Source organism: Camarhynchus parvulus, chromosome 5 (genome assembly GCF_901933205.1).
Source record: "Camarhynchus parvulus chromosome 5, STF_HiC, whole genome shotgun sequence".
In the NCBI taxonomy this organism is placed as follows: Eukaryota; Metazoa; Chordata; class Aves; order Passeriformes; family Thraupidae; genus Camarhynchus; species Camarhynchus parvulus.
In genome coordinates, this window is record NC_044575.1 from 38,631,743 (window position 1) to 38,655,681 (window position 23,939).

The following is a 23,939-nucleotide window of genomic DNA, read 5'->3' on the forward strand; positions in this document are numbered from 1 at the left end:
CCCACCCCCAGTGTAACCAGAGCAGAGCTGAAGCAGGCCCACCTCACCTGAGCCGGGTGTGGGGCACTCCTGGCAGCTGTCGCCCCAGCCCTTGCCGACGCGGCTGCAGCAGCAGATCTGCTGGGTGATGCGGTGCGGGAGGGGCAGGGTGCACACGCCTCCGGCTGCCGAGCGGTAGCACAGCCCCTGCTCCATCGACACCGCCTTGTCCGCTGAAACAAACAGCATGTCAGGGCCGGAGGTGCCCGAGCTCTCAAAGGGACAATGGGGAACACTCAGCTCTCCCCACTGGCTCTTTCTCTGCTTGTGCCTCCCAGCCTGCCCGAGGGCTGCCCTGTCTTCTCTCCAGGACACCCCCTGGCCATCAACCATTGGGCCTTTACCCCAGCAGTGTCATCCCCAAAAAATCCAGCTCATGTGGGAGTTCTCTCATCCCAGGGGCCTGTGTCCTCTGCTGCCACACCACATGCACATTCTCTTCAGCCCCTTCAGGGATCATGCAATGTCCATGGAGAATGATAATGCATGGCTGGGACTCATTGTGCACACAAGTGCAGAACAACCCAGCTCAGGTACACTCAAAGGAGATGTCAAGCATGCTGTGGCTTCCACTCAGCCATGGGGTCCTGCTCAGGTCCCTCCCCAGACTAAGGGGTTCCCTGGAGCACTTACAGACGCAATGGCTACGGGATGGGTCTAGCATGCTTCCAGGCTTGCAGGTACACCGGAAGCTGCCACGGGTGTTCATACACTCGGCATCTTTGCAGAGGCCCTGCATCAGGCACTCATTGATATCTGTGGAGAGAAGAGAACCTTGTGAGATGTGAAGAAGCTGAGGGTGAACTAAACTCCCTACGCAATGCCTCCCATTCAGGTGCTGTGAACCAAAGGGGTCTCAGCTGGGCTGGTGTCTGAGGCAGCCTCTACACCAAGCAGCACAGTGGGGACCTCTGTGGTGACACTAGTCCCACATCTGCAGAGCTTGCTTGCTGCAGCTGCAGGATGGCTTGTTGATGACTGCTCTGCTTTTTGGTCCTTGTGGAAAACAGATGTGGCCCCTATGGTGAGCCACTCTGTCAGGGTCACTATTATCATGGCTGTTTGCAAGCCAGGAAAGGTGAGTCCTGTCCTTTCTCCCGATTCCTGGTACTGCTTCCATAGAGCTATCATCCACAGAAGATCCTTGTTGAGAAACTCGGTGCCAGCATGCAGGGAGGGCATTGACAGATCCCATCCAGAGGCAGAGGGGTGGTGGGCCAGGCTGTGGCTCACTGTACCTTCTTCTAAGAACAGGGTGAGCAAGTGTGAAGTCATCACATTCAAGCCCTGCCTCAAGTTCTGCCTCTGCCGCTGACTCAGCACTCATCAGACACAGTCTTTGGGAAGGAAGCTGGGTTTATCCTAGGGAAACACCATTGGGGTCATCCATTTGGTCTGCAGTAAAGGCTTTCCTACAGCAGCATGTATGAATGTATGAGCTAAGCCAGAGAAGACAGGGATTGGCAAAAAGTGCATTAAGGGGAGCTGAGGGCAGTTTTCAGATGAAGAGTAAGGAGGAAGGTGTCTTCATGGAATAATGTAGCCTTCTATCTTCACTAAAGAGCTTGGCCCAAAAAAGTCAGAATGCTGATGAAAGGTGCTGTGTTAGGAGGCACAAGCAGAGCAGGAAGAGCTGGATGAAACACAGAGCAGCAGGACTGGGAGCAACCTCAGCACCACCCTGAGACAAACCACAGGAACATATACTGCAAGCTAAGAGGTGAAAGCCATCAGTGAGAGAGTTCAGGACCCACTGCTCACAGGACAGCTCTGAGCTGCCAAGACCAAGAAATGCCAACATGATGCTAGGCCAAACACACAGGGCAGTCCCAGTGGTGCTCTAGGGACTGTTTCAAGATGGATGGGGTGGAAGACTCAGGAACAGCATTCACAGCATTGCCTTATTCCTCAGAGCCAAAGCACTACTACTTGGTGGAGGGGGCTGTCTTGTGAGGCACACAGCCAGCAATGACAGCTGAAGTTCAGACTTAATGACCTAGAGGTCCTTTCTAGTCCCCTGCTCTTAAACTCCTCCATTCATCCCACCAGATGCTCCATACACAGGTGAAACATACAGGGGCCATGAAGACCAGGCCAGAAGTTACGTCAATCAGGGGTACCAATGCTACAGGGATCTGCAGAAGGAAGGAGGAGTAGGATTTTGCTGCACAGTGTAGTGCAGCCAAATCCTCTAGTACCTTCCTCTTCTGGAAGGCACTAGAGAAAACCCTTTCTGTCCATACTGAACAGAGCAAAGTGGGCTTCTGCCAGGGTCCTCCTCCAGTCACAGTTCTTTAACAATAGCCCACAAAGCCAGGTAGTCTCCCCTCCTACGTGGGCTGGCAAAAGAAGACCCCATGTAGCCTCTCCTACATCTGTCCACCAAATTGCTCACTCTGGGCCCTGAAGTGAGGTGCTAAGGCTTCCTGACACATGTTCTGCTGCAACAGTAGAGATGGGAATAGCACCTTGAAGCAGTAGTGTCTGAAGAACAGAACTTCTCCAGTCCAGCTTACAAAGAAGTATCCAGAGGCACAAATCTCTGGTTCATGCTTTTTCCTGTGCAAAAACATCTTCCTAGCCAAATCCACACTGTCATCTCCCTCTGCTCCTCCCTGATCCACAGGGGACAGAAATCCAGAGCAGGCACTGCAGATCTCTGCTTTCTGACACGAGTCCCTCCAGCTGCTCTGTTCCTCCAACTTGTATTTTATGTCTCTGGGTAGCTCCTCATAATCACAGCACTGTCTGTGGCCACATAAGGGATGAGATCTGAGCACCAAGCTGCATAGTTGTTATGTTGTTAAAAGTTCTCCCTCAGGACAATGTGGGCAGGTTGAATCATTAATTAAGTAAGCATGGTGGAAAGTCCCAGCTAAAAGAGATGAGTCATTGGACTGCCAGCCCTGGGTTTGCTCCCTGTTGCATCTGTGAGATGACACCTCTCAGCTTTTCGGGGATCACGAGAAGGGAACAATAAAATTCCTCTTTAGTCAGAGGACAGAAAAACACAGTGCAGGTCCAAGAAATGACAAATAAACATGAATAAGAGAGAAAAGGGGAGAAATTGGTGCCTTCCTAATATGGAACTGAGGGACCACAGAAGTGAGAAATGGATCAATCCTGTCAGCATGGGGCAGGCAGGGGAGCCTAGCAGCATGAACAAGTGACACAGTCAGAACAGAAGGCATCACTTTTATGGCACTCTCCCACTTGTAAATATTCAAATTGGCACTATCCTACTTGTAAATGAACAAATGAACAAGCTGATAACCTTCACAAATATTTTTAAGAAACAGAATTTCTGTTGCTTCAGACCATGGAAGAAGTGTTTTTACACTCACACTTAACAGAGCATAAACACAGGTCCTTACTGGGTCAGTAGGACTTAACAGGGGAGTTTCCTTGTACTGGCCCAGCTGTGTGCTCACTGTGCTTGTCAGCAGTCACATAGTCCTGTGTTACCTGGTTTTCTTTCATTCTTGATGAGAACATGGAGATTTTTATAAGTCACATTCTTTGCAGAGCTATACCAGGGATTTAGATAAATGTATTTTGTGTAGATAATTTCAGCTCTAGCAGTGGATGTGAGAAGGAGAGAGACGGATGAAAGCAGCATTCTTACCTTGGCAATGGCTCCGGTTCAACCTCTTGTATCCCTGGGGACACTCCACCTGTCCATTCTCAATCACAGGGTGTGCTGGGGAAAAAAGCAAACAGTGTGGGACACTGGCACTAGAGCCAGCCACCAGTGCCCTCCCTTCTCTGCCTTCCTTCAGAGGGGAAAGGGTCCCTAGGCCTGCCTTGGGTGGGCTTCTGATGACTCCCAGGGCAGAGGGAAAGGTAAGAGCAGCCACGTTATTCATGCAGTGTCTTCTGCTTCTTGGCAAGTGCCAATCTGGTGACCCAGAGGTGCTGCCTGTGCCTCATATCTACCACTATGTCACTTTGTCTCCTTCTAGGTCAGTTTGGATAGCCAGGTGGCACATGACAAAGAGATCAGAGTGAAAGGAATGGCTGAGGTCCTTGACAAGCTGCTGAAATAACAACTCAGGCCCTGTTTATTACATTTCTTTTTATACTGCATGTGATTTCCTGCTCCAATCCCTTTCATCAAAGAAAAATTCAGATTTCTGCTTTAAATAGTTTTGTGGGTTTCGAAATGTTCTGTAACACGCACAATTAAACCTCTCCAAATTTTTTAAAGGTAAGTAAAATGTGGCCCATAAATTCCTAGGAAGTCAAATTTAGGCACTGAATTTTGGAGCAAGGAAAAGGGAATCTGAGTGGATGGGTTGGGAAGTGAGTAAGAATGTAGTGGGGTGGGGTAGGAAGAAGGGTACTTTGCCTAAGGTTGGGATTTTCCCAGGGTGGGGTTTCTTGTAAATTTTCTGGATCTTTTGCTTGGGAACAAGGAGTGCATGCAACAGCTAAGAGACTGCCCGGGCATATTCCAACCACTCTTAATTTCTCCTGCCTGGCATCAGTAGCTCACTCCTTGGTGTCATACATAGAACGCCCTCCATGGCAATAGCCATATCAAGGATCTGGCAGATCCCTTACACACTGCAACTTCAAGAACCAGGGACAAACTGAGACCATCCTTACAGCTGGAGATGCTTGGCAAGAGCCTGCAAAGTTTAAGACCACATTCTGGGAGCAGAGAGCAGGCATGTCCATAACTCTTTCTCCTGAACACTTGAACTCTATAAAGCAATTTAAAGCCATTCTAGGACAGTTCTTCTAAGGCAAAAGTTAGAGACCAGCCTCCTAAGACAAAGGTGCTTAAAAGACAGGAGAACACATCATTACCAGCCTGTACCAGGAAGGAGAACAGAAAACCTGATTTTCTCAGGTATATTAAATGAAGCTTCAAGGTTTTCCATGTGTACATTGATCCTCAGCAACTGAGTGAAGGATAAAGACAAAAAAATCCTTCTATCTTCTACAGTTTAGTCATTAATTGTAGGCAGCAGGTGTTAACAAATATCTGGATGTTAGGGACGAGGGAGCTCCTGGTGATACTGGGAATCCCAGGGTACCTTTCCAACCTTCTGGGAAGGTAAAGAAACCTCTGGCTTATGGGCTCCAGGCTGAGTAGCCCAGTGGGATTTCAGGTCCTCCCACACCATAGCTTGTGGGCTCGAGGCTGCCGACAGGCATTAACTGTGCTTGGAAGCATCTGTCAACCTCAGCACAATGTGATAACAGACACTCAAATGAAGCACCATTGTTATGTGCAAGCCCTCTGAGCAGAAGCCAAGCGTGCTGGAGATCAAACAGTGATGACGTGTCAGAGCCATGCTCCCCTCTGAAAAGTTTGCAGAGAAACAGATCCTGCAGCATCCCTCCAACAGATGCTGCTGGGGAGAGGGCAAGGCAGAAAATGCCAGTGGTGGGCAGATGAGTTGCAGGTCTGTGCCACCTTAGCACTTACCAAACTCCAGTTTGGAGAAACCTCTCTACTTCAGCAAATCACTTGTGAAGCTATGGACAAACGTCTTAACTCTGCAAAGAAACCCATGTTCCCTGGAAAGAATAATTGTAATGTAATGTGAGCAGATCTCTCTGTACCAAGAGGAGAACCAAGAGAGTTTTGTAGTATTGGATGGAGGCTGCCAGGATCTGTCCACAAGGGAAGACAGTGTGTGGCTGCAGGAAGATATAAGCTATTATCTCTCAGCTTTGTGCTTGGTTTCTTGAGTAGAGGACTATTTCCTTCCACACACTCAGATGTGGTTGGGCAACAGAGATGGCCAAAACCTCCTGAAAAAAACAACCTAGGACACCTAGGTTTCCTGCAAAGGCGATCAGCATCCAACCTTCTCTCATGCAGCTGTTGGGAGGCTATTCCTCTGGAACCCACCAAAAGGAAAAAGCTAATCTGATGATCAGAGAGGGCAGAAATCTGTTGCATCCAGAGCTGAAGGGGCCCCAGTCTCCTGTGTCTGTCTACACTCTCTCCAAGAAGGGTTCTCCCAGAGCCTAAGGCTAGGGATGGAGCAGCTGAGTTGCATCTGTCAGGCAGACAGATTTCAGGCTTGCTGAGGGCAGGGAGCCCTGGTTCCTGATTCAAGAGTGTGATTTCAGAACCTTGCCTCCTGGGCATTTCAGCCCTGAGGACAATGTGCCAAACCAATGTGGTCACCAGGAAGCTGCACATTAGGAGTCCCTCTTGGCTCTCATGGCTTCCTCTATCTCTCTGCAAGCTCTGCAGGTACCAGGCATCCTTGTCAGGGATCAGTAGGGGCTCATACAAAGGAGCATGCATGCAATAAGCTCACAGGCTCAGAAAGGAGGTGAGTGTGAAACAGACACAGCCCAGGACTCCCACCAGCATCCTTGTCCCCAGCTAGAAAAATACTCAAATAGATCATAATATGAAAGGAAATGAATAAATGGAAATTGGGCAGAGGTATTTTGTCACCTAGTGGGATAGTCTTTAAGCAATTAGGCTAATTTTTCATCACTTCCTAGGAGAAGAGACTTTACCCAACAGCTCTGGCTGCCTAAACATTGTCTGGAGAAGCTCAGGGTGATGGTGAAGTGGAAAACTTCTAGCGGTGGTAGGCACAAGGGTGTGAAGTGAGACAATGTTTGTTGGATGAGATATTACATTACATTAGTCCATACAATACCACTCTGTTAAAAGGGGAAGAAGCAAGCCTGTGGTCAGATGAGAAGTGAGGAAATGCCCATTTCCTGAAAGCTAGCCCATTTATTTTGACTCTTTCTATCTACCATACTAAAGACATCAACTCACTGACAAACCTTGAGGGTCGCTGTGGCACCTCTGCTAGTCCTGGGAGGTGAAAGGAGCTGGAGTGAATGGTCTCATGACACCTGGAGAAATGGGGCTGGTGGACTCAGTCAAGCCTCAGCCTGGTTTAGCGTGAAGCAGAGGAGATCAGCCTCCACTGCACAGGGGACATGAGCTGCTGAGCTCACTGGCAGAAGTGCAGAGCAGTTTGGGCCCTACAGCAGCCTCTGGAGATGTGTTAGAGGTGCCACAGCAAGAAGTTAGGCTGTGGCTGTGGGGATCAGCTGAGTTCTAAGGCAGAATGGACACGAGAGAAAGAGACAAATCCTTCTGTCCAGGTCTGTCATGAATGCTCTTTGGATGGTTTGTTGTAAGGAGGCTCCAGCAGGACTTTCTCCAATGCCCCAACAAGAGTTATGATAGTAGTGGTGGGGAGGGCATGCACCAGTGCTACATGTGTGATACAAAACACAATCCTCTGTCTCTACTCATGATCAGTAAAGATCTTCAAGGTGCAAAAGATGCTTGAAGGAAAAAGACTCTGATAATTCCTTTTTGCCATTTACTGTTTCAACAGAAAGATCCTTATCCTGCTCCCAAGGTGCTTCCAACTCCAAGAAGATGCCTTGTACCTAAAAAGCCCTAGTTTTGTAACACTGTGCTGCTGCGTGCTGCTACAACAAGTGAATGATGAGCAAAATAAGCACTGTGCAGAACAAAGCACTCCTGAAAATGCTGTGCCTTCCCAGGTTAAACATTGCTTTCTGTGGTACTGGCATGACCTTGCAGAGGTTTCAGCTTCTTTCCCCACCTCCAGCCTTTCTTTACTGTTCCACACAGACTCCCTGTAGCACATGGTAACAGTGGCCTCTGTAGCCTCCTTCCCATATATCCAGGGATTTTTTCCTTGTATCCTACCCCATCTGTTCCCAGGAGCAGAGCAGGGGGTTGACTTCCAAGGGGCTGCCTGTGGCTGTTCAATGCCTGCAGGCACAGCACAGGGGAGGCTTGCAGAGCCACTTGGCGTTTCTGACATGACGGCTCCATGGGTGAGCTGCCACCCCTCTCACAGTGGGAGGTCTGTTAGGGGAGTGCTGCGGGTGCCAAGCCAGACATTACAAGATCCAACTTTCCAGTGAAATTCAGATTTTTCTCTAGGACAAAAAACTTGAAAAAACACATGGAGTGGGAATAAAAACAAAACAATAGCCTTCAAAGACTTGTTTCTTAATGCAGTTAAAACCCATAGGAAGAGAGAAAGCAGCCCAGGAAGATCTGCAGTGAGCACAATGAGTGGGTGCACAGCCCAGCCCATGCTCAGGCTGACTGTAGCTGGAAATAAGGGACTGGGGGCACTGAAAAATCAGGACCTAGAAAATGCAGGTTTATTCCTGAACCCAGAAAGTCTGTCATTTGCACAGAAGGGTGAGACTTGTAGCTTCTGGCAGCAGTGCAGATGGTGTTCACTGATATGGGTTTTCCTCGAATGCTGCTGGTTCCAGAGGTGTGTGGTCTCACGGACAGGGAGAAGGTAGAAGAGCAGGGCTGTGATACCCTCTGGACAGAACTCTGCTACCAGTTTCCTTTACCCCCATGTGCCTGAGAAGGGCCAAGGCTTTGGGAAAACCAGTATCCAAATCCACACCTGCAATGGGGTATGTGTCAACCTGTAGCTCCAGTGTCATTGGGTTTAATTTCTACAGACCATCTCTTAATATTGTTCCAACATGTTCTTTCCAGAGACCATTGTATCCCCCAAAATAACACATGGTCTGGAGGTAAGCAGGAGTAGCTGTGCCCAGCAGTACACCTGCTACTAGCCCCACCTCCCGAGCTTGCCACAGGACAGAACATTGCTTCAGTGCAGGCTCCTCACCAGCACTGCTCAGCTACTGTGCTTGTTCCTGGGTTCCCTTTCAGTCACATCCTCGTGTTTCTACTTCAGCTGCTTCATCAGCCTCTAATTCTCTTTTCCTACTGTCAGTCTCCTTCAGGTTTTACTTTCCAGTTCCTGTTTGCCCCTACCCTTCTGTTCTAGCCTTTCAGTGTGTGCTCCATTGCTTTCTCCAAGTACTGAAGACCCAGAAGGTCACTGAATGTCTCCACCTGATTTATCCTATCTTGCAACACTACACATTTCATCCACCAAATTCTGGCCAGAGCTGAAGGACTGCAGCTGCATGACAGCATGCAGGCATCCTGCCACGCTCCAGGGCCCTGTCTCTGGCTCATCTCTTTCTCTCATGGATCAGCAACAACCAGCCTTTGGTCCAACAGCTCATGGAGCAAGCCCTTGGCTCTCCCCCTTCTCCCAGGCTGACTCTGACATGCCATGGGGGTCCTATCTTTAGTTCTCACTTGCATGAGCTCCCAGGAACTTCTACTATAGCCTGCTGGAACACCCACCTCTGCGCCCGCTTCTCTGAAGACACTTAACAATGTGTGACACTTAACAATACAAAAAAATGTACAGCCCCCCAGCAGCAAACCACACAGCCTCAGCATGGCCTAAGGAAATAGCTAAGACTAAAGTAGCACTCACTACAGAGACACTCCTGGCTAGGTCAACCTTTAATTTTGAACTCAGTTTTTAACATGGTCTCATTAGGACGCAGACAAAGCATCTGAGTGCCTTGGCTTTTCTGATGCTGAGCATAAAACATAAAAAATAGCGAGGCTTGGTCATGGTAAGTTTGCTCGGACAGATGCCTGCCTCCTATTCATCTTCTCTGATGTCTCTCCGCACACAAACACGTACCAAACATGAAAGCTGCAGACGATGGAGACATCCGGACGTATCCAGACTCTACTAACAATCAGTGTCTCGGGCAGACAGTCAATCCAAACAAGTTCCCCATTTGTCTAGCTCTTGCCTGGCTGCACTTCTGTACGTTTGTAAGTGTTTACACTGAACTAGCTTCTGCCATTTCTGTCTCTAGTTGCTGGAATTAAATTCCCAATGCTGTCAAGTCTGCTCTGCTGCATGCTTCCCTGGCACTCATGAGAGCAAGGAGTTGTCTCTGAAGAGCACAATGCTAAGAAGAAAGCTGGAAACATACACTGGACATGTTATCTCTGTGCACGAGACACCACATCACTGAACTACAGCCCAGTGACTTTGAGTGAGCACAATACAGGCCAGCAAGACCAGAAGGCAAAAGGAATGTGAGTGTGGGATGTGGTCTACAGGCAGGAAGTACATGGAACAATGCTTTCACACTGGCATGGAACTGGAAACCCAGGCAGACAAGGCACAAGGCAATGACAGGTCACAGTGCTTGGCAGCTCTGTTACAGAAGTAAGGTCACTGAGAAAGATCTGTTTTGCTGACTCCACTCTAGGGTCAGCTATCTTATGTATGAAGACAACATGCCAGAGAAAGGGATGCCATCTACCTGGGCTTCTCACTCCACAATCCCGGGCTCTCTTAAGCTGCCTCCATCATGTCTACCTTACAGCTCCTTACACCAGAGGTGGCCAAAGCAGCAAGATACTTGTATACCATTGAACAGGATGAAAATGGCTCCTTCAACTAGCCTGAATTCCTGCCAAAATCATAAGACCCATTAAGTCTCCAAGGAGGAATTTTATCATCCAAAACCAGAGGGAATTTCTTGTGGCACAGGAATATAAAAGACCCACATGGATACATTTTTCACAGCACCCTGGAATTAGTCTGAAAACAAAGCCAAACAAGCACCTTTCCACTCAGTGAAAACCAGCAGTGACAACTTGCCTTGAGTTGCAACTGCTGCTGGGACACAGAGCATGCACTGAGCTGTGAGCTGTGGAGCCTGCTGGCAGCTAGGAGCATGTCTTAAGTGCATTTGGTTGGCTGACTGCAAGGAGCACATGGGAGTATTTTGTGTCTATTTTCACATCTTAGAAGTCTGTACTTAGACACATTTTGAAGCTCCAAGTCCAGTAGATCAAATCCCTGCTGCAGCTCTGGCTGCATTCTCCGCAAGCACCTTGCATCCTGGCATGGAGAAAGAGAAAGGAGGTGCGGAGTTTTTGCAGCAGTCTGCAGCCCAACTGAAGTATTAAGCACCCCCCCCCACTTTCTAATGGAGGGGTGACAGAAAGACAGGTGAGAAACAGGGAGACTGCTGTGGAATGGGAAAGAGAAGGCCATGACTGGGGTTAAGAAGGCCAGGGACAAAGAAGAGGGGCTGAGGCCTGTGTGGGGCATTTCCTTGTCTGCACTGAACCTGCAGACCCTGGGGTCACCCCCATACCACAAATGCCCAAGACTTTTTTGGGGCTGGCACATGGGTAAGGTCAGGCAAGAAGTAGCATGGCCAAAGCCACAGCACAGCCATGAAGCTTGGGAAGATGACAGCAATCAGAGCTCCTAAGATCTGGACTGGGTTCCAGGATGCTGACAACCTCGTCTGTGATTGCAAGGAATTTGGCTCCAGTCAGCCCTACCCCTGGCTGAGTAGGAATCGAATTGAGGGAGGATAATGAGACACAAATTCAGCTCTTGGGAATGTGTGTGTAAGCGAGCAGGAAAAACTCTGAGCAGAGCTAGAAGTCACCAGTACCACACTTGTTTGCAAAACCTGATACTTTGGATCACTGTACTTCAGAAGTCCAAAGTCTCCTGAACCATGGGGTCTGTTTTCTTTAGTTCTTTGATCCAGTGAAGGGATGTGATTGAGCAGGCAGCAGCAATGAAAGGGGGCAGGCAGGCAGACAGGCAGGGAAGAGGTGAGCAGCTCCCTGCCCACATTCCACCAGGTGAGTGCACCTTGCCCTGCACCACACCCAGTCAGCACTGGATGCTGGAGCCATTGTGCCCACAGGACTGCCCCTCTCCAGCCAGGAGTCCTCCTGTATGGCTTCTCCACCACAACACAGGATGTGACCGTGCTTCAAGGGGCCATGTTTATCATAAAGCACCCTGAGCAGAGCAGATGAGGAATCCCCATCTCCTGCTAGATCAGTCTGTCCAGCTCCCAAGTGCAGCAGAAATGGAGCTGGACGCCCATGCCCCTGGAACAGACCCTGGGTGTGCTCCTGCCAATTGTTTGATGTAGTGTTATTTCCAGAGCCCCTGCCAAACCCGTGTTGGGCCCAGAGCAAGCCTGTAACTCTAGAGGGCCAAGTCTGCAGCCTCCTTCTCCAACCTAGAACTGCACCTCCTAAAACCATGGCTGCTTTTTTCTCGTTTCTCCCTCTGAACGGAGCTAGCATGGTGGGAACCACTGGGCACACAAGCCTGGGCCCAGCACCCAACCCAGAGCACGGTTCCCTGGTGGGCTGGGGCAGCAGCTGGCATGACCCTGCACTCCCCTGGGACATGCTGCCTATCCCTGAGGACCTTGGGCCAAGGAGAGCCATGTATCAAGACCCACAGCTCTGCTGCCTGCCTCAGCTACATGAGGCAGCCCTTTTTCTTTGCTCAGCGAGGGTGCAGGCTGTCCCTCACGCTGTCCCAGCTCCTGGCCAGCAGCAGTACTCACCTGGCCGGGGGGGACAGGCCAGGCACTGGTCCATGCCCCAAAAGAGGCCCACACTGCCACAGCAATCCTCCAGCTTGGTTAGCCCTGGCAGGGGGTTGGTGCACTGCGGAGAGAGGAGCAGATCAGGCTTCTGTGGGATGCAGAGGAAACATGTGCCCAGCTGGTAGGACAGCAGCAGAGGCAGCACAGGGAACAGCTGTCTGGGGTCAGAGGCTGGCACGGCCCTCTTGGCACAGCTCCGTACTGGGACACAGAGGTACCAGGGATGTGGATTAAGATAGTAAAAAGTTGTGCAGACAGAACCTCCCTTGATTGCACCCTTCAGAGGGGAAGGGGCCATCAAACAGAGCAGAGATGAACCAGAGATTATATCACCTGGCAAAGCCCCAGAATCAGCCCCTTGCCTGGCTGATTAGCCTGTGAAACGGGTGCACTACTCCAGCCCGGCAGGGAGCTTGTTGTCAGGCGCTTTCCTCTGCTGAACGAGTCTCTCTTTCCCCCCAGTGTCGGCAAGGCCCTCTGGACTACAGGCTCCCCCATCGGAGCGGAGCCGCTGGGCCGCAGGCTGGAGCTGGCGCCTGCCCAGGCACGCGTGGCCGCCTGCCCAGCGCTGCATACCGAGCGCTCGGCCGCGGCAGGCGGGCGGGAGAGGCAGCACTCCCCGCCCAGCTCCTCACCCCCTCCCAGGCACGGCATTACCCCAGCTGGGTGAGCTGTGAGCACAGCAAGGGTACCCCCTGCCGCCCCTAGAGCATCTCTTACAGCCTTTCCAGGCATCCATAAGCATCTCTGTGCGTCATCATCCTCTGCTCCTAAGGTCGCAGCACTGCCATCCCTCCACAGAGAAGCAGGGCTTTTCCAGCCCCAGGTCCTGATCTCCTCTCTTTTTGCACTAGAGAATGGCTAAGAATATTTCCTGCTAGAAACGACTTGGATGGGAGTGACTGAAGGATGGGATGGGAACTGGGAGCAGCCCCCCTAAAAAGGCTGGCGAGCAGTGGGGACAGGGCTGAGTCCCCGACTGCCAGGCTGGGGGTCTCTCTGAGCACAAACTGCTCTGGGAGAGCTCACAGGTGTTCCTGTGGGTGCCAAAAACCTCCAATGCTTTTCCAGTGACGCAAGAGAAACATATGGGGAAAGACAAAATAAGAAATTACGATGACTGTGGGACAGAGGTGAGAAAGTCCCTCACGTGCATTTGCTTCCCAAGCCCCAGTTGAGCTCTCCAGGAAGGCATGGTTCCATGGAAATCAGACTTCCATTTATCGTCTGAGAGGGAAAGGAATTTTCCTATGTTTTATACGTTTCCTACAATAATCGCAGAGCATGGCTGTAAATGTTGCTATAAATAGGGCACCCTTTTAAAACCAGACTGTGTGTGAAAGCCATCAAGTCTGGGCTGTGCTGCCCCAGGGCACAGCCTGGTCAGGGCAAGGCAGTGAGGTCTCTCTGTTGGATCAAATCAAGGAAATTTTTTCTTCCCAAGTAGTAACACATTGCTGCCTGCGCCCATGGCACCTGCATGATGCCCATGCTGATGCTGAACAGCTTCACAGAATAAAGCCACTCCCTATACCCCAAAAGCCAACGCTCCCCTACCCCAGAACAAGAAATACACCAATTCTTGAAGATGTCCTCTTACCTGCCCATGGAAAGCCTCCCGAAAGCACCTCCCGAGCAGCCCTGGGGCTCTCTGCTGTTGCTGTCTGCTCTCAGTGGCAATGCTGTTCCCATTCCCATGGGAATACGTGTACCAGGGCACAGCAGCCAGCCGAGGCACCAGGACTGCCTCCACACTGTTCTCCTCCGACGCCTCTGCATCACCCCGTACTCTGGCCACCTGGTGAATTTGCACAATGGCTTCTGGAGGGTGGTTGATGTGGACGTTCACCAGAGAAGGGTTTAGGGAAGCTGGAAGATGAGTTTACACCACATTTGTGACAATCTGGCAACAATTTGGCACCAAAAGAGTATCATCATGAACAAAGTCAAATGGGAGGAGAGGTAGACTGAGCCCACCAGGAAATCTAGAGGAAGACTGCATCTAAGAGAAAATATTTCTCTGGCCTAAAAAGAGGACAAACCTACCAAAATCTCCACAAGAAACTAGGGAAACCTCCTGTCTAACAACCTGGCCTGAAACCACAGGCACAAGGAGGTAGTGGCTTCCTCAGGCCTGTTAGAAAAGATCTGAGGAGCACACAAGTAGGAGTAAAATGAGGAGTCTGGAGCCATTGGCCATGCTCACCAAGCTGGTTGGACAAGGGCAGGGTATATGTGGAGTGCCTCATGGAGCTGTCAGCTGGGGTCTTTGGGCCTCTTCCTCCTTGCTTCTTTTCCAAAGAGGGAGCTGGCAGGTGGCAAAACTTCCCCGTGGAGTTGGAGGGGCACCAGCATTCATCCCGGCCCACACAGCGCCCTCCATTCAGGCAGGGGATCTGACAGAAGTCTGCAAGGCAAAGAGAGTCTATTGCAACACACTGCAACAAGAGTCTGCTTAGAGGAGAAACTGAGACACTGGCTCTAGCCAAGGGCAGCTGGGGGATGCCAGGCAGCTGCACCTGGACAGCACTAACCCCATGATGTCCCAAGGACCAGGTCCAGCACTGGGCTGGGGTCAGCACTTGCAGCCTGGAGGCAGGTTCAGGTCCCTGCTGGGCAGCACCATCTTCCCCAAGCTCTGCTCACAACTGGAGGCATGGCTTGAATAAGATGAATCTCCCTTGGGCTCTGGGGCCACAGCCAGGCTGGGGCACCCATGTCCTGGGGAGCTGCCAAGGTGGTGTTGCTGACACAGCAGGACCTCTTCGAGTGGGTCAGGAGCCGTGGCAGCCATATGTAGCCAAGTCTGCCCAATTTCTTCCCTTCTGCATCACCCCCTCCCCACTTGGCAGGGTTTTTACTCCTAGCCCAGAAGGGAACTCAGCAGGATGGGAGAGGCAGACAGAACAGGCAGAGAGCCACATCCTCAGAGCCTGTCTCACATCCAGCCCTGGCCCTGCCAGCAGTTCATGTGGGAGAAGCGTGGAGTGGGACAAAATAATCAGGAGCAATTCATCTGCACAGGCTCAGAAAAAGCATGCACAGATGAAACCAGAGTCATGTCCTTTCTGACCTCATCATGCTTGGAGCAACCCAGAGCAGTTCTCAATGGGATCTCACATGGGATTCCATGACAGATTATCCTGACTCATTTCAGTATGAGACACTGCTGCTCCACATTCCTGGATGGCTTGTTAGGTTCATCCCAGGGGATGAACACCCATCCCATTTCAAGCTCATTTGCTCAAGTCCAGCACCCGCTTTAAGGGGAGGAGACACATGTTTGAACTGGGACCTGGGCAGAAATTTCTGTGAACACAATCTTCCATCAGTGTCCACAGCAGCAAGACTTTTCATTCTCTCAGTAGAAGAATTTGAGTGATACAGAGGCACTCAAAGGACAAGTCCCAGCAAGTCCAGCATGTTTCTCCCACCAGCTCGCTCCACGACAATGTGACCAACCCACAGCTGGATATCCCAGTGACTTGATGAGCAATCCCAGTGGCTCTGAAGGGTGAGCAGTGGTTTCAGCAAGCCCTGTTTATAAGAACAGTTTGCAACCTGCAGCCAGCTCTCCTGGCTGCCACGTGAGTGAAAGGAGAGAACAGGAGGAAATTAGGTGATGAAAGTCAGCCCCAAGACTGGATGCCAACTAAAGCAGTGAGCTGGCTCTGAGAAGAAGGAGGTGGTGAGGCTTGGCTGCAGGCCTAACTCAAACACATACATCCCCTCTACCCAGGGTGAGATGGAAACAGGATCTGCTTGCCCAGGAAAGAGAGCAATGAGGCAAAGTCTCTCTTCCTCCCCCAGAGAGAGAGTAAGCCCCAAAGATCCCAGAAGACACCTTCCAAGGCGCTGAGAGTAGCCATCTCTTCCCCTCCCTACAGCAGCCCAAGCCCTTGGTCTGTAGAGTCAGGAAAAGCAGGAAGATAGAGTGGGGAGACAGGCAAGAAGGTAGGTGGAGGACATGGGGGTGCTCACAGATGCGGAAGCCAGATTTGGGATCGTGGTCCTGCCCCCCTTGGCTGTAGAGAGTGGTGGTGTCTCCTTTCTCGCAGCTGTTGTAGCAGCGCCCACTCTGGCACGTCTGTTTGCAGATGGTGGGTGTGAAGACAATTTTTATCTTCCTAATCTTCTCTGTCAGGTTGGCCCCTGTAAAAGAAAAAGAGTGCTAAGTGGAAACAGCATCTCCAGGCCAGGGGAGCTGTTATTTGCAGCTCAAGCTCTCATTCGCAGCTCAAACTCCAAAGCATTCCCAGTGCAAAGAGGGATTTATGTCCCTCCCCAAGCTGGTGGACTCACCGTCCCTGGAGGTGTTTAAGAAAAGACTGGATGTGGCACTTAGTGCCATTGCCTAGCTGACAAGTGGTGTTACATCATTGATTCGACTCAATGATCTTAAAGATCTTTTCCAACCTAGCTGACTCTGCAATTCTGTGATTCTGTCTCTCTTTTCCCCTGCTCACTCCAGCCTGTTTTCTGCTCCAGCAGCTGTAAGAGTTGGTCAACACATGAGCAATGGCAAGCAGCATGTTCTGCTCATTTAGAGTGGCATAACTCTAAATGAGCAGATGTGAAGGGACACTCATGCACTAACTTCATCATAAAGGGAGTTTTTCCACTTTAAGCAATATTCTTTCTCCAGCCACATCAGTAGCCAGAAGACTGGCTGCTCTTAAACCACTGGAAGTCTTCTCACATAAACACACTGGCATTCAGAAGAGAGAGCATCAGGTCTCAAGAAAACCATTGTCACCCTACAAGCGACAATGACCTCATGCAGCTATCTATGGTCCTCTTCTGGTCCCTCACCATCCTGCCATATGATGGGAAATCACACTCAGAGCTCTTTGGGACTTGTGAGAAATGGTCAACAGACAGAACTGTTGCGTAACCAGCTGTCTTGACACCAGAGCCTTCCATCCCACTCCAATGGGACAATCGTGTGTTGCCCTTGCTGTGCTCACCCTGCTCCCTGTTTCAATGCCCACTTTCAGATTACAGTTTAAGTCAGGTTCATGGCCCTACTCATAGGGGCTGAGGTGCCTCTTCGGGGAATCACAGCTTCAGGAGGGAACCAAGCTTCAGAAGACAACTGGCATCTGTCCTAGCTGGGAAAGCATTGGGCTCAGCATCTGCATGTCCCAGCAGCCTGGCCTAATCCCTGCTCATGTCAGAAGGCATCAAGGCAGCAGCCAAAGGGAAGAAATAGATGCTGGTTGCACAATCTGACCTTGAGAGCTGCTCAGACTGAGGAGTGAGCTGGGAGACACCATTCCTACAGACTGAGGCAATTCCCCTTTGGGGCTGGGGTGATGTTCAACATCTCTGAGATGCAATTGTCATATCCTCTGCGCTGGCAGTTTATATACAAGCACGAACGGGACGGGACTACTGTGGATGTGTCGGAACCGTTTATTTTCCAGAATCTTTATAATACATAGTTTTGCCTATGCAAAGATCTTGACAGTTCACATCTAGGCAGCAAGCCAAAGAAACTTACTTGTTACAAGTCACCAAATACTCATCTTAGCTAATTACACAGAGAGAAAGCATATTGACAGTGATTCTATCTAATCAACATAAACACATGTAGCTGGGGTTAAAACAATACTTGCTTGTTCATTTATAAGGAGACAAAGCATAAAACCTTATTCATAATTTCAACCTTGCTATAGAAACTTTTTGCAACTTAGAAAGTTATTCTGAATCGCTAATACATAGCTCTATTGTTCTATTCCTCACGTCTTTGCTACAGCTTAACAAGATGCATCAGCAATATCCATAGCTCTGCTGCACTGAGGCCTGTCTGTTTTCCCACAAACCTGAAACCCTCTAACTTTATGGATTCCTACATCCTCTGGCTCCTGTCTCAAGCCATCAGCATTTTGCTTCCCTGATGTGTCCTCCTTCAGTAGGGCCCCTTTCTTTGCCAAGCCCAGCAATGCCCATGCTGACCTTCCCTTTTCATTCCACTGAGCAGCATAGTCCTGGGAATCCATGGTTTCTTGGGAAACCCCAGTTACAGTGTTGCCCTTTCCCATGACCCCAAGAAGACCCAAAAGAGTGACAGCCCTACAGACCTTACCTTTTGCAGACAATGTGTGCTCCTGGGAAACAGCGTGTGGGCCAGGTCTGCTCTGCTCGTGTCCATTCCCGTTGGGGAGTGCATTAGAGGTGAGCTGGCCATTGCTGGCTGGGTAGCGCCGCACAGTCCTTGAGGACCCTGTGTGCTGAGGGGAGACAGGAGAGCCAATTCTGCTCTGAATCCTGTGGAAGAGAAAAAATGCACCAATATGCCTCACAAGTGACTGCACTAACCCAACAGTGCCTGTCCACCAATGTAGCAGCAACCTCCACTGCCAAGCTGCCTGAGCTGCCACTGGACACAGAGATTCATCCACCTGTGCAGGATCCCACTCCTCTCCTACTTTCAGTCATCACCATGGCACACTGTTTCCCTCTAGGAACAATGCCCCATGTCCCGAGCCTGGCAGGACACGGTATTCACCAAGACACCCTCTCTGTACCATCACATCAGGCTGTCCTTCCACAGGGATGCTCTGGCTGCCTTGAAGAACCTCTGCCTGCCCATCACACTCAAGGTCTGTTCCTTGACCATAGCAAACATAAGCAGCTCCAAATACACTTGTTCTTATGGTGGGAGTTTTCTCAGGACCTGCCTTCCCAGCCCCAAACAAGCACTAAAACCATAAGACAGTCAGAGAAGAGGCCAGACCAAGCAAATACACAAAACTTGGCCCATGAGAGTCACAAACAAGAGAGAATGACCAAGAACTGAAGTCTGTAAGAGCAGTTACAACTTTCTGCACTAACTGCATTTACGGCTTTTGGTACTCTTGGGGGACTAAGCACAGAGAAGCCATCCAGCTCTCAAGGTCACATCTCATACACACACTTTTATAAAGCCATGTAGGCCACAAGGCAGAGCTCCTTGTGTTAAAGATCTTGATCTACTGCACTTGCTCCCATTTCCTTTTACTGACTGCAGCACTAAGCCTCCAAGAGGGTACTCTGCTTTCCAACAAAAGCATTTCACTCTCACCTGCACTACCTGCAAGGAAAAAGGCTTGGTACAGCCAATGGCCAAAACAAGTTGGCTGCCCACACGCTCCTTGGGTTTCTTTGAAAGTCGCAGCCTTGGATGCCTCTGTAACTGAACCTCAGCACTGACAACTCGTCTGCATGCCCTGTCCAACACCTCCATCTCTGATGAAGTGGCTGAGGCAAAGAGTGGCACTTCCCACTGAAGTGCCCAGAGAGGCCTATCCCATTCTGTGGTTTTTACCAGCTTCCCTGTCACAGTCAGCACAGGAGATGTGTTACAGTTGTCTACAGGAAAGGCAAATTTCTAAACCAAACAGGACTGGGTGATTCAATGAGAACTGGCTGACAGCAGCTCTGCCGTGCAGACATTCCTTGGATAGCTTGGAATAACAATAAGATCTGGGGAGATGGAAAGGGAGCTCATGCTGTGCTGGTATTCAAGCAGGTCAAGAACAACACACAAGGTAACTGTCAGCCAGCAAGCCCAAAATCAGCCCTGAACAATGGAAAAGATGACACACAGGTCAGTTATCTGGGAACTAAACAAAAGGAATACAAAGTGATGTTGAGTCAAGGAGGTCTGTGAAGAACCACTCTTGTCAAAGGAGTCCATTTTCATAATTTGATAGAATTAGACACATGCACACCAACCATCTGAGAGCCTATGCTATTTCAATAAAAAATAAACAGGCAGTATGATGTCAATCAGGCACATGCAAAATTAATAACAAACTGGCTGTGAAACAGAACACAAGAAGTAGTTGTCACTGGGGAGGGAATTAGATGGGTTCCAGGGTGATCAGTATGAGGCCTGGCATGATTCAAGAATTTCATCTGGAAATAAATATTTTTATTTCTAAATAAACATACAATCGACATTGATAATGTGCGCTGCTGACACAAAAATTTGCAATGTGGTGTATTGTGATGAGAACAGAGCAATCACACAGAGCAGTTTGGATCTCTGTGGAGGGTAAATACATCCAAGCAACATGGGATTTTAATAGAGCCAAATGCAGGATTACACTTCTAGGAAGAAGGAATGCAGGCAGCAGCTGCAGATAGTTGGAGATGATCCTGGAAAACAGCAATTCAGAAAAGATTTCAGGGCTAATGACAAGCAATTAAATACGAACTGTCAGTTCAATGCCCTGACATTAGGACATTGAAACACTGCAGGAACAGGGAGGTATTTTTGCCTCCCTACACGTTCTCATCACAGGAGGGTGTATACATGCTATACTATCATCCTAGCTGTGATGTAAAATATGTCACATCTTCTAAGGGATGTCAAAAATATGGAGAGAACACAGGAAAAAAAGATTACATAAATAACTGGGGGGCTGGTGAAAATGCCTTCCTGTAAGAAACCTAAACTATTCAATCTCTTCAATTTAGGATAAAGAGGAGGTGCTCATATTAGAGGGCACAGGTTTCTCCACAGGAACAAAATACCAGGTGTAAAGAGTTGACAACATCTGCAAACTGAAGCCAAATGATTCCTTACTAGAAAGCATGCCTACCTGCAGCAGTACAGATCTCTTCCTTGTGCAAAAACCTCAGTGGTGGATTCCCAAACTCCCAATACATGCCTTCAGGAGAGGAGAGTGTGCTGACAAAAATAATTCTTGTCTTGTTAAAATCAAGATCGAGATGAGGACAGCAAATAATGCTTGTTTTTCAATAATCAGCAAGGCTAGCCAGAATAATTAAAGAGAAGTGAACCTTATTTCAGTTCTGCCTCAGTCCCTTTCAGAAGCTCCCCTGAGATTCTGCAGAGTACCACCTACCCCAGATGGCCAGGGCAGCCAGGCATGGCCTGCTCACACATTTCTGAGCTACTAATTCAGCCCTGCAGCCAGAAAAGGAATTTCTGATGCCTGTTATGTGCTGCTCTGTCACCTGGTGTGCTACTGCTAGTTTTGTCAGTGACAAAGGAAAAGCCATATGGAACTCTAGGGAGGCTAGGGAGGAGCTACCAAGCCTGGGAAGCTCAGGCACATTTGTTCTCTGATCTCCAGCAAGAGACCCCAAGCACAGTCCTATGGGTGAACATGGCTGGGACTCCAAGGTCTTTTCCTGCAGAGATGGAAGCACCCTGAGGAAAAGAAGTGCATTCCCCCAAACACCAGTGACTGTCCTACTGCTGGCCCTGGGATCTGAAGAGTCACTGGGTGAAGGTGACAGGTAGCATAACACAGGGAAATATTAGCTCTTCTGCTTAAAAACCCACACATCACATCTACCCTTGAGAAAAGGGAGCATGCTGTGTGCAAGTGGCAGAGCTTGGCTGGGCTCTACACACTGCCTGAAGGAACTTCACCCTTTGTCTTTAGGAACATCTCTTGTCATTCCCAGGATTACCAAATTTTGTAACAAAATCCACAAAACCCCGTAACAACAACATGTGAAGGGTTTTAAATAAAATAATCATTAGCATTTCAGTTCCCAATAAGGAGGGATTACATGACCTTACTACAAGGGGCAGTGCCAACTTCACAAAGGAAAAACAGAGTAGGAACATTATGGTTTGCAACACTTGAGGAAAAGTCATCCTTCTGAGATCTCATTGGCAAAGCATTCCAGCGTGAGTTGAAGTCGGGAGGAGGTGGGGGGGTCAGATTTGCTTTGAATTAATTTGTTTATTTGGTTCTATTCTAGGCAGATGAGCACTGGGATTTGTGGACTGAGTTGAGTAATACCATTCAAGCCTGGGCTACAGAAGTCAATGGCAAAAGGCACTTTCCATCTCAATTTGTCATGCTGAGCAGCTGGCTCATGGTCAGGGAAAACAAAACAGAGTTTTTCCCTCCAAACCTTCAGAGTCTGTCCATGCTGGGCAGACAGGGACTGGCTTGCTTGAAGTGTCTCAGGAAATACACCTGAGCTCACCACAGCAGTACAGATCTGATCAGAAGCCATTAGCAATCCCTATCCACTTGATGGATCCTAATAAACATAGGGCCAGAGCTTGGCCAGTTCCCAGGGATCTGCACTGCCACAGGTTGTCTCAGCTGTGTGGCTGTCCTAGGGGGCAGAGTGAGGATGGGAAACAGATGGGGTAGCTCCAAAACAGCAGTGTGGAGCTTGTGTTACCATGCTCCATGCCTCCACCTGCTTGAGAAGAGGCAATGAAGAGGCAGAGAAGTTTGACACTTCAAGCACTATGTTCCAGTCACCAAAAGTCCCAGGGCCTCATATTCATTCAGTCTTACAGCCTCCCTCAACATGGAATCACTCCCTTCCACTCCTTCAGCCAGGCACATGGCCAGCACACATCTCTGCAAAGAGGCAGCGGTCTCTTCTTTTACAGACAACTGCCTGCTCTTCATCCATCAGAGCTGCTGACAACTTTCTCTGTGTCAGGCACAGCCTGCAGGGCAAAATCAGCATGCAGACTCCTAGGACCCCTCTCCTGCTGGGCTGTCCTGTAGCCCCCACCTCTGGAGCTCACAGAGGCAGTGGTCCAGGACAGAACATGGGGCAAGGAGGGAAGGCAGAGGGAGCAGAGTTCTCCTTCCAGGAGCATGGTGTGAGCGCTCCTGCTGATTTCTACCAGCTGAAAGGTCCACCTGAGAGACCTCAGTCACCCTCACATGGAAACACCTATAGGTATTGGGTGCTTATCAAAATTAAGAGATTTGGGATGGGAGGGAGCTGTGCAGACAGACTAACTCACATCTGCAAGAGTTCAAAGCTATCCAACAAGCCCTATTCTGAGGTGCAGGTCAATGGCCTGGATTCTCTGTAATCCTGAGGACACGTGCTAGAAGTCAAGAGAACTAAGGGAGGTCTAGTCCCCTACATTCTAGTGCTACATATCCCTGCAGGACCCAAATAACACTTGTATTTCATTCAGCAAGTAATCCCACACATCACCACAGCATTTCGTGTGTAAACCTTTTATTTTCAATGAATTTGGGTACTACTTGCACCCTGCTCTACATTTACTTTAGTCTTAGCAGTGTAGAGAAGGTACAAAAATATTGTATGCTCTGGATATCGTGGCTCTGCTGCTAGTCCCAGATGAACCTACAAGGTGCCCGTTCTCCGAACAGAGCAGGTGAGTGATTTCCTGTCACTCCACTGAGGACTGAGCTGGCAGACTCCCAGAAACTGCACAGATGGATAGGAAGACCTCTGTTTTCTGAATCAACCACAGGGTTTTTTTAAAGCCTGCAATTTCAAGATTAGATAAGCAGAGTCACAATAACCAAGTCTAAATCACTGAGACTGAGGTATGTGGAAAACAATACTATTTTCCTAACCCACTGTATATAGAAACTATTTTCAAATCTCAGATCACTTCTGGTGATCACAGTTCTCTGGGTAAGCAAAAGCCAGAGGGAGTACAGGTGGGCAAACTGTTCTCTTAGTGACTTAACACCAGGCATCCTCCTTGGAGCTGGAGGCAAAGGTGGCAAACTCTTCAAAGCACTTCCCTCTCCCCAGCAGCAACACCTCAGTCTTTCCTGGATTTAGCTTCTATCGGCTGCTCTTCGTGCAGCTGTTGACTTTGGCCAGAGTGCTAGTGAGCTGGGAAACGGTGGGGTTTTTTGCTA

General features: G+C 49.5%; 1 protein-coding gene across 4 annotated transcripts in view; it reads right to left on the reverse strand.

Moving 5' to 3' along the window:
* The window catches only part of LTBP2 (latent transforming growth factor beta binding protein 2), a 71,159-nt gene that overhangs the window by 20,291 nt on the left and 26,929 nt on the right, over window positions 1-23,939 (reverse strand). For all 4 annotated transcript variants that reach the window (XM_030949841.1, XM_030949842.1, XM_030949843.1 and 1 more), the window contains exons 4-11: window positions 18,398-18,579; window positions 16,291-16,461; window positions 14,516-14,716; window positions 13,910-14,178; window positions 12,268-12,370; window positions 3,665-3,739; window positions 673-795; window positions 48-212 (exon numbers count right to left, since the gene is read on the reverse strand). In XM_030949841.1, the coding sequence (XP_030805701.1) occupies window positions 48-212; window positions 673-795; window positions 3,665-3,739; window positions 12,268-12,370; window positions 13,910-14,178; window positions 14,516-14,716; window positions 16,291-16,461; window positions 18,398-18,579 (1,289 nt within the window). The remainder of the gene's footprint in view (window positions 1-47; window positions 213-672; window positions 796-3,664; window positions 3,740-12,267; window positions 12,371-13,909; window positions 14,179-14,515; window positions 14,717-16,290; window positions 16,462-18,397; window positions 18,580-23,939) is intronic.